The 14110-nt window shown below is 40.7% G+C and overlaps 1 protein-coding gene across 1 annotated transcript; it reads right to left on the reverse strand.

The window, feature by feature from the left end:
- On the reverse strand, positions 1-13607 carry LOC139474273 (uncharacterized). The gene is made up of 6 exons (XM_071257213.1): positions 13382-13607; positions 8739-8845; positions 6062-6118; positions 5000-5109; positions 4445-4586; positions 1-1579 (listed from the first exon to the last, which is right to left on the reverse strand). The coding sequence occupies exons 1-6, from the start codon at positions 13449-13451 to the stop codon at positions 1178-1180; spliced, it is 888 nt and encodes a 295-aa protein (XP_071113314.1). The 5' UTR covers positions 13452-13607; the 3' UTR covers positions 1-1177.
- Positions 13608-14110: the final 503 nt, after the last annotated feature.

The raw sequence follows: 14110 nt of genomic DNA on the forward strand, positions 1-14110 counted from the left end.
AAACGTTTATTTTGTGTTAAAACATTGTCCCCAAATCATGTAGTTAGACGTGAATGTGGACGATATCCTCTGTATATATTCTCATAAAAAAGGGCTGTTAAACACTGGTGTAAAATAATTCATATGCTTGCCACCAGAATGAATGAATATATGAATGAGTGAATGAATGAATGTCTTTATTTCCTCCAGATAAACCCGAAGATTCTCTTATGTAATTAAATAATTAAATAACAAAATAATCAAACATGTCCCGTATATATACAAGCTATAAGCAGTAAGAAATATTGGTAATATTACCAATAGGATATTTTTAATTTGACATAAATACTTTGAGAATTCTATAATATTGTCATGCCACGTTGTTTCATCAATGTCATTGTTATAGAGAAAGAATGCTAGCATATAATGGTCTTTCATCATCTATATTTTAACATATATTTCATCATTATCAATTGGAGTGGAAAAGAATACATCTCTCTCTGGAAGTACACATTCCCAGTTTTAGATGATATGGTGAAAATAATCATTGGCAAAAGTATCACATTTTGCACATTCCTTAGATTGTTTGCAATCTCATTAAAATCAGATCTAAGTTCTCGCTACCGCTAAACAAAAATCTGAGGACATCCCATTACGGGTCACGTCAGAACGACCTTGCGCAAACTTTGACCGACAAATGAAATGACCAATCAGAAGGCAGATTTCTCGTGCTGTACGGCACTAATTTCGAATTGGCGACTACGCTTCGAAACATATTTTGACAAATTCTCGAATTAAAATTTATAACCTGAACAAAAGAACATTCGGGAATGGCTAATAGATGGTCTAGATTGTATGGATTCAGTCGTTAAACCCGTAACTATCGTTCGGAATACCCTGTGTTAAAGTTTTCGAGGTTGGATGATTAGAAATCACATTCCGACTGTAGCTTTCATAATCTGGCAAGCGACGCTCTGATTGGTCGGATGAAAGGTCGTTCTGACGTGACCTCTAATAGGATGTCCTCAGATCTTTGTTTAGCGGTAGCGAGAACTGAGGTCTGATTCTAATGAGATTGGATTGTTTGCTTCTGGACGCAATTGTTTACGTGCATTATCCTTGACACCCAGTTTCAAGAACAAATCAGAACTGTATTACGACAAAATATGCTCATTTAGGCAAGGTTTAACCAACCGTTTTAGTACTTTTCTCGCCCTTGGCGAGACGACTGGTAGCCTGAAGGTTGCATATAGGCAGGGTTTGATGTGTCTTGCATATAGGCCCTGTTGTCGGGGTAGCCTGTGCCTTGCGTGTAGGCCCTGTTGTCAGAGTAGCCTGTGCCTTGCGTGTAGGCCCAGTTGTCAGGGTAGTCTGTGCCTTGCGTGTAGGCCATGTTGTCAGGGTAGTCTGTGCCTTGCGTGTAGGCCTTGTTGTCAGGGTAACCTGAGCTTTGTGTGTAGGCCCTGTTGTCAGGGTAGCCTGAGCTTTGCGTGTAGGCACTGTTGTTAGGGTAGGTCATGTGGCCCATGGGCTGCATGCTATTACTGCCAGACACGACTGTCATTTGTGTCATGGGTACCATGACCTGTCCTTGGGTTGTCTGAAATATGACAGTGTGAGACATTAGTTGACTAGCCTAACATCTGAATTGTTTGCCAGTTCCAAAAGCTATCCAGATGTGAGACACATCTAGTCTGTCAAACAATGGCCAGAACATTGACATCAGTATCAACTGTTCGAATAAACATCCTACCATGACTGGCAGCATAAGACATGTGCAAAACGAATCTTGTGTCAGTTTCTTTATCTGAACATCGATTCAGATGATTGTGAAATTCTGACCCTTTGTTACATAGAACATATTTGCCGTAAGTGATTACAATTTTGTTTATCCCCACATTCTAATGAAACCACTAATTCAGCCAAGAACAGTTCTGTCTTGTCCTCGAAAATTCTTAGAAATGCATCCCATGTCTGAAAAACTTTGCTGTTTCGTTGAATGCAGCATGTTACTCCTGAGCAGGATGTGATTGTGTTGTGACACATTTAATTGATACACCACTTTGCAAATGTGGTGGTAACTGTGACCCATTTAATTGATACACCACTTTGCAAATGTGGTGGCAACTGTGACCCATTTAATTGATACACCACTTTGCAAATGTGGTGGTAACTGTGACACATTTAATTGATACACCACTTTGCAAATGTGGTGGCAACTGTGACACATTTAATTGATACACCACTTAGCAAATGTGGTGGTAACTGTGACACATTGAATTGATACACCACTTTGCAAACGTGGTGGCAACTGTGACACATTTAATTGATAAACCACTTTGCAAACGTGGTGGCAACTGTGACACATTTAATTGATACACCACTTTGCAAATGTGGTGGCAACTGTGACACATTTAATTGATACACCACTTTGCAAATGTGGTGGCAACTGTGACACATTTAATTGATACACCACTTTGCAAACGTGGTGGCAACTGTGACACATTTAATTGATACACCACTTTGCAAATGTTGTGGCAACTGTGATCACATTTAATTGATACACCACTTTGCAAATGTGGTGGCAACTGTGACACATTTAATTGATACACCACTTTGCAAACGTGGTGGCAACTGTGATCACATTTAATTGATACACCACTTTGCAAATGTGGTGGCAACTGTGACACATTTAATTGATACACCACTTTGCAAACGTGGTGGCAACTGTGACACATTTAATTGATACACCACTTAGCAAATGTGGTGGTAACTGTGACACATTTAATTGATACACCACTTTGCAAATGTGGTGGCAACTGTGACACATTTAATTGATACACCACTTTGCAAATGTGGTGGCAACTGTGACACATTTAATTGATACACCACTTTGCAAATGTGGTGGCAACTGTGACACATTTAATTGATACACCACTTTGCAAATGTGGTGGCAACTGTGACACATTTAATTGATACACCACTTTGCAAATGTGGTGGCAACTGTGACACATTTAATTGATACACCACTTTGCAAATGTGGTGGCAACTGTGACACATTTAATTGATACACCAACTTTGCAAATGTGGTGGTAACTGTGATCACATTTAATTGATACACCACTTTGCAAATGTGGTGGTAACTGTGATCACATTTAATTGATACACCACTTAGCAAATGTGGTGGCAACTGTGACACATTTAATTGATACACCACTCTGCAAATGTGGTGGCAACTGTGGCACAGCTAATTGATACACCACTTTGCAAATGTGGTGGTAACTGTGACACATTTAATTGATACACCACTTTGCAAACGTGGTGGCAACTGTGACACATTTAATTGATACACCACTTTGCAAATGTGGTGGCAACTGTGATCACATTTAATTGATACACCACTTTGCAAACGTGGTGGCAACTGTGACACATTTAATTGATACACCACTTTGCAAACGTGGTGGTAACTGTGATCACATTTAATTGATACACCACTTAGCAAATGTGGTGGCAACTGTGATCACATTTAATTGATACACCACTTTGCAAATGTGGTGGCAACTGTGATCACATTTAATTGATACACCACTCTGCAAATGTTGTGGCAACTGTGGCACAGCTAATTGATACACCACTTTGCAAATGTTGTGGTAACTGTGACACATTTAATTGATACACCACTTTGCAAACGTGGTGGCAACTGTGACACATTTAATTGATACACCACTTTGCAAATGTGGTGGCAACTGTGATCACATTTAATTGATACACCACTTTGCAAACGTGGTAGCAACTGTGACACATTTAATTGATACACCACTTTGCAAACGTGGTGGTAACTGTGATCACATTTAATTGATACACCACTTAGCAAATGTGGTGGCAACTGTGATCACATTTAATTGATACACCACTTTGCAAATGTGGTGGCAACTGTGATCACATTTAATTGTCCGAAATCACCCCAATCTATGAGCCTTTTAGAGGATATTTTAATGATACAAAATATTTTTTTAAAATATTTTGTTGTCATTGCATTCAACATATGAGTACGCAATATTGGTATAGTTAGTTTGCCAGCATGAAGTCTGTATTAAAGATATGCCTAAAGCGTAAGAAATGCATATTTTCCTTTTTTTGTCTCACCATAGATAACGTACATCTCTTGTGATAAAACTATATTTACTTTACAGATGTAGTGTTGGGTAAGTTTATTCAAAAATGTTCATCTACATTTTATTTGTAGTTTGTGGGTCATGTTAACATGCAAAATACCAGAATTTCATTCCTCCATGGCGGCCATATTGGTTTATGACCCCATATCAGAAAATATTTGGACTGTTATTACCTTCAACTGTGCCAAGTTTTATGCTTTTATCACAAAGTGCACAATTGACCCGGTATCTGTCAAGAAACTGCTCCCCTATAAATGCAAAATCTGTTTGATATGGTTTGTCCACATTACCCGTCGTCTGCAGGCCAGCATGCCGCCGAGTATTGTGATGACCAGTGTCAGGACCCAGCCCAGGACCATGCTGATGGAGATGCTGTAGAGAACAGCGTAGAAGCTTCCGGAAGTAAGAGAGCATGAGCCCGAGGATGAGGATCTAAACAAATTTGAATGTGAGTGAGTTGGATTAAACGCTGCTTTTAACAGTATTCCAGTCATATCACTGCGTGTCAGCTAAATGTGAGGGGAATCCCGAAGTGAATCAGGTCTTAGACGCTTATCATACTGGTGGAACCCTCAAGCACGGGTACGAACCGGACTTCGAACCAACAACCATAGGTTTCTGGTGTGCACACAAGGGACGCAACTCTGCACAGCGAATTGCGGTGCCTTAGACGAATGGGCTACCCATACCCTCCGTTATTAAGAAAGAAACCTTACATGAAATGGAAATGCTTCAGACCTTTTTTGTTTTTATTAGGGGGGGACCACTGGACAACCTATACCTTTTCTCAGGTAAGAACAAAGTTTCAATCACAGGGAATACTGAACAATGTTAAAGCTTCTTACTGGCATTCATCCGCGACGTAACTGAGGGCAGTTAATGACAGTAAGGCTATGATGACGAAGATCCCCATGACCAGCAGAGTAAGGATGCAGAACACCATCTGGGTGATATACTGAAGGAGAAAATAACATTGAATTACTTCATTGTGTTGTAAATGTACGTTCATGCACTGTAATACTATTCATATGGGCAGCAGGTTATCACAGGTGCATCCATCTGTAGGCAGTAACTGCATTATCCAAAACAGGGTTCAATGACGTAAAATACAGTTGGTCATTGTTACAATCTTCCAGGGTTGTAAACTATCCACATGCAACAACAATCCGATCCCCTTATAGCATCTAACTACTAGAAAATTGCAGGGTAAAACACGTTAACACCCATGTTTGATGGTGGCTAAACAGAAACAAACAGGGAATGGTCATTCGATGGCCATGTGTTTCATGCGGGGGTCTAGTTTGTTGACACATATCTTATGTTCTTTGAGTCTTGTGTTGAGGGGTCTGAGAGTTTCTCCAATGAACCGGTGGCCGAAGTTGCAGGGCATGTGGTATATACATCCTCGGGGGTCGGGACTAACACTGCTTGTGCCTCTGCCATTGGCTTGTTAGTGGCTTGCCGCTAGAAAATCACCTGTCAGCGCCAATTATCTGGTTAAGTTTTCACCTTTTCTTATCTTATTACTTTTATTGTTCTTTCATGAACATAAATATGCTCACCTGGTGAAAGAATACGCATATAGTCCGAAAGTTAACATCCATAAATTCTCTTCCTTGTCTGTAATTTTGAAGATAAGTCCAAATGTCAAGTGTATACTTTCTTTTACCCAGATATTTATATCAAAATGTGTACCAGAACGTGTTTCTCTTGGCGATGTGGCAGCCTAATGGTTAAAGTGTTCGCTCGTCACACCGAAGGCCCGGGTTCAATTCCCCACATGGGTACAATGTCTCAAACACCGTTGCTGGTGTTCCCCTCCGTTATATTGCTAAAAGCGGTGTAAAACCAAACTCACTATCTTGCTGCTAATTGAATGCGGTCTTGATTGATATGGATTCACTTACAGCACATTTCGCTTTTGTGCAGGTTGCTAGGAGCCCGAGGAGTCCTGGAACGATGTACTGAAGCGATAAACAAAATAGACACATACAGTATACTAAGTATATAAGTGTTGCAGGCAAAGTCAATATTAAAATCATTCAAGTTTGGTTTGTGGCTAAAATACGAACATTTTGTCAAATAAATACAAGCGACATTTCCATTTCCACCATAATAAGAAAACTCTATTAAAAGCATTGTACATTATCGTAAGCATGTGTTTATACGACTCTTGCTCAAAAGTTGCTTGATCAAGGTTACAACAACATTCAAGGCCTCAGTAAAGCTTTCAAAATGTTTTACTGTGGGTATTTCCAAATTTGACGCATTAGTGACAAAAATTATGTCCGATACATTTCCTTATTTTGACTTGTACCAAATGCTCCCGTGTTTCTTTCAGGTGATCAATTGACGTGTTTTTGCATGTGTTTGTGACGGATGACGCAGGATACGCTCACTTTTTCGCGAACACCTGGTAACACTATTTAATAGTGATTCCTAAACACCTGTTAATGATATGGTCGGAATCGTGCAATCGACTCTGTTCTTATTAATACGGAATGGGTTTTGTCGCTTTCATTTATTCTTATCAAAAAAAAGTGATACCAGGTGTCGGGCCCATCATGCTTCTCTCCCTCTACCGTCTCATTAAATAGGGCACGGGGCAGTAGATTAAGTCATCTCAATTCTCTGAGAAAAATTGTCGTCCTTTAGTTGTGCCTTGAACAGTTCGTCATTTGTTTGAATCCTACTTTCTGACATTGTTTTATTCTTAAAGGGCGGTAGGTTTTGGATCAAGAGATGTGGCATCCCACTTTCTGACATAGTTTTATTCTTAAAGGGCAGTAAGTTTTGGATCAAGAGAGGTGGCATCCCACTTTCTGACATAGTTTTATTCTTAAAGGGCGGTAAGTTTTGGATCAAGAGAGGTGGCATCCCACTTTCTGACATAGTTTTATTCTTAAAGGGCGGTAAGTTTTGGATCAAGAGAGGTGGCGTCCTCAGCAATACATTAGGCATACATTACGTTCTTCAAACACAGCAACAGTTGATGAAACTACAACAACAGGGAAATAATTACCACAAGAAATGGAAAGTTTATCTTTGAATGGTTAAGTGTAATTATGCACGAGGCGGTGAATGTTACATTGGTTCATGTTTATTTAAACATGTGACAGGTAGTCTATGTCATTCAAAGATATATGTATGTGGATAATTAAGCAATGTCACACCTGTGTTTGCATATTTCAGACATGAAGATTATTCAATTAATAATATGAATACAAGAATAAGAATAACCGTCCTTACTCTGTATTGGTGTTTTCCAAAAGTATACTATTCCTATAATATTTCATGTATGTATGTATGTATGTATGTATGTATGTATGTATGTATGTACGTATGTATGTATGTGTGTGTGTGTGTGTGTGTATGTGTGTGTGTGTGTGTGTGTGTGTGTGTGTGTGTGTGTGTGTGTGTGTGTGTGTGTGTGTGTGTGTGTGTGTGTGTGTGTGTGTGTGTGTGTGTGTGTGTGTGTGTGTGTGTGTGTGTGTGTGTGTATGTACAGTCAAGTCCCGTTAATCCGACATCGATGGTTGCATATGATTGTGTCGGATTAACGAGTATGTCGGATAAACGAAATTTAGTAGTATCAACGTTCGTGATCGAAAATCAAACAACTACACGATAGATAATGATTCAAACACGTTATAAAAAATATGAAATATATATTCATATTGTTATGTTAAATTATTGGCGAAATATGTTTTCTAATCATTCAACCTCTAAAGTTTTACACAAAACAACTGTTACGGACTGTTTGACAGATTCAAAATACTTTAAAAAGCATAGTCTGAAATGGAAGTCGCAACTTTGAAACTGGTACCCAAAGCTTAAGAAAGCTGCTTTCTAAGTGGCTAACGTCGACTTCCTGTTGGTCATTTCATTGGTAGGTCATAGTTCGCGAAAGGTTGTTCTGACGTGACTTGTAATGGGATGTCCTCGTCGATAGCGAGAACTTGTATCTGATTTTAATAAGATTGAGGTAATCTAAGCATGTGAATTATCCTGTTTTCTTTATTTAAAGCATTAATTGTTTATTGTTAAGCATGTTTATCGCTGCAGCCGTTGTAATATGCAGCTACCAGTTGACTCGCCTCGCATCAAAACACGGGCTGTGTACTCGCAGGCAGATGACCACGGAGTACGCTGATCACTGTGTCGGATTAACGAGATGTATGTATGTATGTATGTATGTATGTATGTATGTATGTATGTATGTATGTATGTATGTATGTATGTATGTATGTATGTATGTATGTATGTATGTATGTATGTATGTATGTATGTATGTATGTATGTATGTATGTATGTATGTATGTATGTATGTATGTATGTATGTACTTCGGTCCTGTCCTGTATTCTACAGGTGGTGTATCCTCATTGACTGTCAACCTTCTATTGCCTCATAGGCAACTGGGGTTCTATACTCCCCATGGAGCTGAGAATGAACTTCGTGTGCACATTCATTCACTCACAAGGGTAATGTGAGTTTTGAGCATGCTATACAACATGGAAAACGCAAATAAATGGATGATGATGATGATGATTATTATTATTATTATTATTATTATTATTACTTACAGCAAACCCGATGCTCCACAAAGGAATGAATGTAATGCCCAATATGCCGCCGACACTAGCAAGGACGCTGTCAATGTAGATTCCCGACAATGCGCTGTAGATGGCACCTATCGATCAACATAGGATTATTTCTGGTAGAACAGTTCTGAATGTACGAGGGAAATGTCCTCTAATCATGGCTCGGTTACAAGCATATTTCGCGTTTTGCAGTAATCGATATCAAAGCTCGGCACAGCTGTTCACAAATGAAATATAATAAGACCTTTGAGGCGTCTTATTCTTCTAGAAGTGAATTAAACCTTTTACTCTTAGTCGATTCTTTTGTTGCTCCAGAATTCCAACGCCTTTAAGAAATCTAATGTCAAAATTTCTGTATTTGGATTAAAATGTTCTCCGCCAAAAACATCCTAGCATGCTTACATAATAAAAATGTTGGTTTGTTGTTTAACGCCGCACTCAGCAAAATTTCATCTATATGACGGCGGTCTGACAATAATCGTGTCTGGACCAGACAATCCAGTGATTGACATCATCGATCCACGCAATCGATGGGTACGATGACATGCATCAGCCATCAACCTAGCCTGACCACCCGATCCTGTAAGACGCCTCTTACGACAAGCATTGGTTGCTGAAGACTAACTCTACTCCGGGTCTTCACAGGACATAACAAACATGTCGAGTGAACGATCAGTGTAATGTGTAAGAGTCATGGGTGGGCTCCATCCTTCTCGAAGCCTGTGATACCTGATACACTTGGTCATGTGCGACATATTTTAGAAATAACAACATTTAATCACGGATGCGTGAAATTTGCACATATTCAGGAACCATTAGGTAAACAGGGAAAACCTACACGCATTAGACTCTGTGTTGTATAATTGCTGTATAACGCCACACGCAGCAATATTCCAGCTATGACGGCGGTCTGTAAATAATCGAGACAATCAAGTGACTGATATCAACAGCTTCGATCAACGCAAATGAGATTCATTGACATGCATGAACCATGTCCTGACACCCGATCCCGTTAGTCGCCACTTACAAGCACGGGTTGCTGAAGACCAATTCCAATTCAACAGTTGTATGACGTCAAGGCACTATTTTACCTTTGTACGTGACTTTACATGTCTGCGGAGAGATTACATTCCAAGCTTTGACTCGAAGACATTTCGAGACGACGTATTAACGTTTAACATAAACAGCAGGGCAAAATGATGCTGATAGATGGTGTAAATAATACAAGCAGGAAGCTGTTACTCGATGGTGATGTATTTGATACGGGTATCATCTTGTTGTTTTGAACCTCGAGTTTGCAATGCTTCGGCGATTGTTTCCAGCCTGGTAACGTCTTGATAACTTTGTAATGTTTTTGTCAAACCCAATTTTCAAGTGTACACTTTGTGTTCCCAAAAGCATATTACATATATTACACATGCTGCAAACAGATGCTACAAACACATGCTACATACACACGCTACATACACACGCTGCATGCATATTCTACATACACACGTTATAAACACACGATGAATACACATGCTACATACACATGCTACATACACATGCTACATACACACGCTACATACACACGCTGCATGCATATTCTACATACACACGCTACATACACACGCTACCTACATATTCAACATACACAAGCTATAAACACACGTTGAATACACATGCTATATACAAATGCTACACACACATGCTACATACACATGCTACATACACATGCTACATACACACGCTACATACACATGCTACATACACATGCTACATACACATGCTACATACACACGCTATAAACACACGCTGCATAAACAGGCTGCCTACACCTGCTAAATACACATGTACATATACACGCTACATATACACGCTACATACACATGCTACATACAAATGCTACATACACATGCTACATACACACGCTACACACACATGCTACATACACATGCTACATACATTTTCTACATACACATGCTTCACATACACACGCTAGAAACCAATGCTTCTGACACCAACGATTATAGTTACGCAAAAGGCGCAACTCTGCACAGAGAAATGCCCCTCTTCAGACAAGGGGGCAATCCTTCATACTTATATATTTTTAGATCGCCGTAAGCACTTATTGAAAACTTCAATCTTCAATCACCTTCCAAGTTAATGGCCGGCCACAATAAGGGGTCCTACTAAATGGCCCACACCACCGTCGAATATGTTTGCGGCAACATACGTAAAATGTACATAGTTGAATGTATACATTTCACAGACATGGCCACTTGAATACCTGCACGGCATTAATGTAATATATAACGCATAACGTGTCCTCCCGCATACGTTAGAGCCTAACCACTTGCAATACATCTTTCTGTTAACAGCATAACTATTCTGTCATGCGTTACTGACACGGTCTGGTTCACATTATTTGTATGGACATGTTTCGGAAATGGCCCCAAATGGTGTGTATGATAAAATTATTACTCTCCAAATGTTTTTATTAATTATCTACGGTATTTTCTTACAAATGAACGATTGCGCAATTTTGACTAACACTGCACTGCTGGCTGTAAACCTACTAACGAGGTCAAGCTGTACTACAGACTAACACTGCACTGCTGGCTGTAAACCTACTAACGAGGTCAAGCTGTACTACAGTTTAACGCTGCACCCCTGAACAACCTACTAACGTGGTCTTGCTGTACTACAGACTAACACTGCACCCCTGAACAACCTACTAACGAGGTCAAGCTGTACTACAGACTAACACTGCACCCCTGAACAACCTACTAACGTGGTCTTGCTGTACTACAGACTAACACTGCACCCCTGAACAACCTACTAACGTGGTCGTGCTGTACTACAGACTAACACTGCACCCCTGAACAACCTACTAACGAGGTCAAGCTGTACTACAGACTAACACTGCACCCCTGAACAACCTACTAACGTGGTCTTGCTGTACTACAGACTAACACTGCACCCCTGAACAACCTACTAACGTGGTCTTGCTGTACTACAGACTAACACTGCACCCCTGAACAACCTACTAACGAGGTCAAGCTGTACTACAGACTAACACTGCACCCCTGTACAACCTACTAACGTGGTCTTGCTGTACTACAGACTAACACTGCACCCCTGAACAACCTACTAACGTGGTCTTGCTGTACTACAGACTAACACTGCACCCCTGAACAACCTACTAACGTGGTCGTGCTGTACTACAGACTAACACTGCACCCCTGAACAACCTACTAACGTGGTCGTGCTGTACTACAGACTAACACTGCACCCCTGAACAACCTACTAACGTGGTCTTGCTGTACTACAGTTTAACACTGCACCCCTGAACAACCTACTAACGTGATCGTGCTGTACTACAGACTAACACTGCACCCCTGAACAACCTACTAACGTGGTCTTGCTGTACTACAGACTAACACTGCACCCCTGAACAACCTACTAACGTGGTCGTGCTGTACTACAGTTTAACACTGCACCCCTGAACAACCTACTAACGTGGTCGTGCTGTACTAAAAACTAACACTGCACCCCGGAACAACCTACTAACGTGGTCGTGCTGTACTACAAACTAACACTGCACCCCTGTACAACCTACTAACGTGGTCGTGCTGTACTACAGACGAACACTGCACCCCGGAACAACCTACTAACGTGGTCGTGCTGTACTACAGACTAACACTGCACCCCTGAACAACCTACTAACGTGGTCGAACTGTACTACAGACTAACACTGCACCCCTGAACAACCTACTAACGTGGTCGTGCTGTACTACAGTTTAACACTGCACCCCTGAACAACCTACTAACGTGGTCTTGCTGTACTACAGACTAACACTGCACCCCTGAACAACCTACTAACGTGGTCGTGCTGTACTACAGACGAACACTGCACCCCGGAACAACCTACTAACGTGGTCGTGCTGTACTACAGACTAACACTGCACCCCTGAACAACCTACTAACGTGGTCGAACTGTACTACAGACTAACACTGCACCCCTGAACAACCTACTAACGTGGTCGTGCTGTACTACAGTTTAACACTGCACCCCTGAACAACCTACTAACGTGGTCTTGCTGTACTACAGACTAACACTGCACCCCTGAACAACCTACTAACGTGGTCTTGCTGTACTACAGACTAACACTGCACCCCTGAACAACCTACTAACGTGGTCGTGCTGTACTACAGACTAACACTGCACCCCTGAACAACCTACTAACGTGGTCGAGGTGTACTGCAATGTTGGTTTAGAAATGTGCACCCTTCTAACACTATATACTTACATACAATCAACAAACAATAAAAAGTGTTAGGACGGATTAGTGATGTGTCTTTGTCATATACGAATCGTATTGCTATGCCACAAAATAACGAGATCTGTAGTGTGATATATACTAACCACATATCGTTGAACTATAGAACAGCGTGGTGTTGTACCAGATATAAATATCAAATTGCTTTACCTAATACGAACGAGGTCATGGTTTATGCCTTTGTCAAGATCGGGCTGTAATTGAACGCAGAATAACAAGTCCCCTAGTTATACAACCCACATATCCCATGGCCTAGTGAATTCCTTATATCGACAACCAGACAAACCCATGCGTACTCACCACATGCCAACACTAGTCCTGATGTGACTCCATTAGCAATGTTAACTCCATTCTTCTCTTGATCCGCCATGTTGCTGAAGTGGTGACAGTGTCTTATAAATCACATCCTAGTTCAGACACTAAGTGGGCCGCTTTTTTTGTCGTTTTATCAATGTCCTTACTGGTGTTTACTGTTGCGTGATATGCAGGTAAACATTAGGTTAAGTTTGCAGAGGTTCAAGTTTTGTTGAATGACATGTTCTCAAGTACCTTCGGCTGGATGACGGTATTATTTAGATCCGAGTCTTGGGATGTACTAGGTTATATTGACGGATACTGTTCACAAGGACAAGATATGAGTGTCGCCGAAGTGAAAAAGTACGCCATTGATAATCTGTAAAGAATGAATAGCAGGGCCATGCGCGCATTGGTCTCAAGTACTCAAGTTTAATCCACCAGACAAAGACACCTTTCAGTCACTGAATGAGCGAGTGAGTTTAGTTTAACGCTGCTTTGAACAGTATTTCAGTTATAGCACAACCTGTCAGCTTGATGTGAGCCTAATTTGATGCAGGTCTTAGATTGTGGTGAAAATCACGAGCACGGGCAAGATGCTGACAAACCAAGAACTAAATCCGGGATTCAAACCCACAATCATAGGTTTCAGGCTCGCCAAAGGGACACAACTCTGTAACCCGAATTGGATCACTTACGCCCTCATTTAATCGCTGTGTGTGCACTCTTCACAAA

The sequence above is a fragment of the Haliotis cracherodii genome, unplaced genomic scaffold (genome assembly GCF_022045235.1).
Source record: "Haliotis cracherodii isolate W230 unplaced genomic scaffold, xgHalCrac1.p SCAF_3, whole genome shotgun sequence".
In the NCBI taxonomy this organism is placed as follows: Eukaryota; Metazoa; Mollusca; class Gastropoda; order Lepetellida; family Haliotidae; genus Haliotis; species Haliotis cracherodii.

What these genes read in the sequence shown, in the direction of transcription:
- LOC139474273 (XM_071257213.1), bottom strand. Translation starts at nt 13,451, where the DNA reads ATGGCGGATCAAGAGAAGAATGGAGTTAACATTGCTAATGGAGTCACA. An exon ending in AGGACTAGTGTTGGCATGTG is followed by an intron (nt 8,846 to 13,381) that starts GTGAGTACGCAT and finishes GTTGATCGATAG; the next exon opens with GTGCCATCTACAGCGCATTG. An exon ending in TGCTGGCCTGCAGACGACGG is followed by an intron (nt 1,580 to 4,444) that starts GTAATGTGGACA and finishes GTCATATTTCAG; the next exon opens with ACAACCCAAGGACAGGTCAT.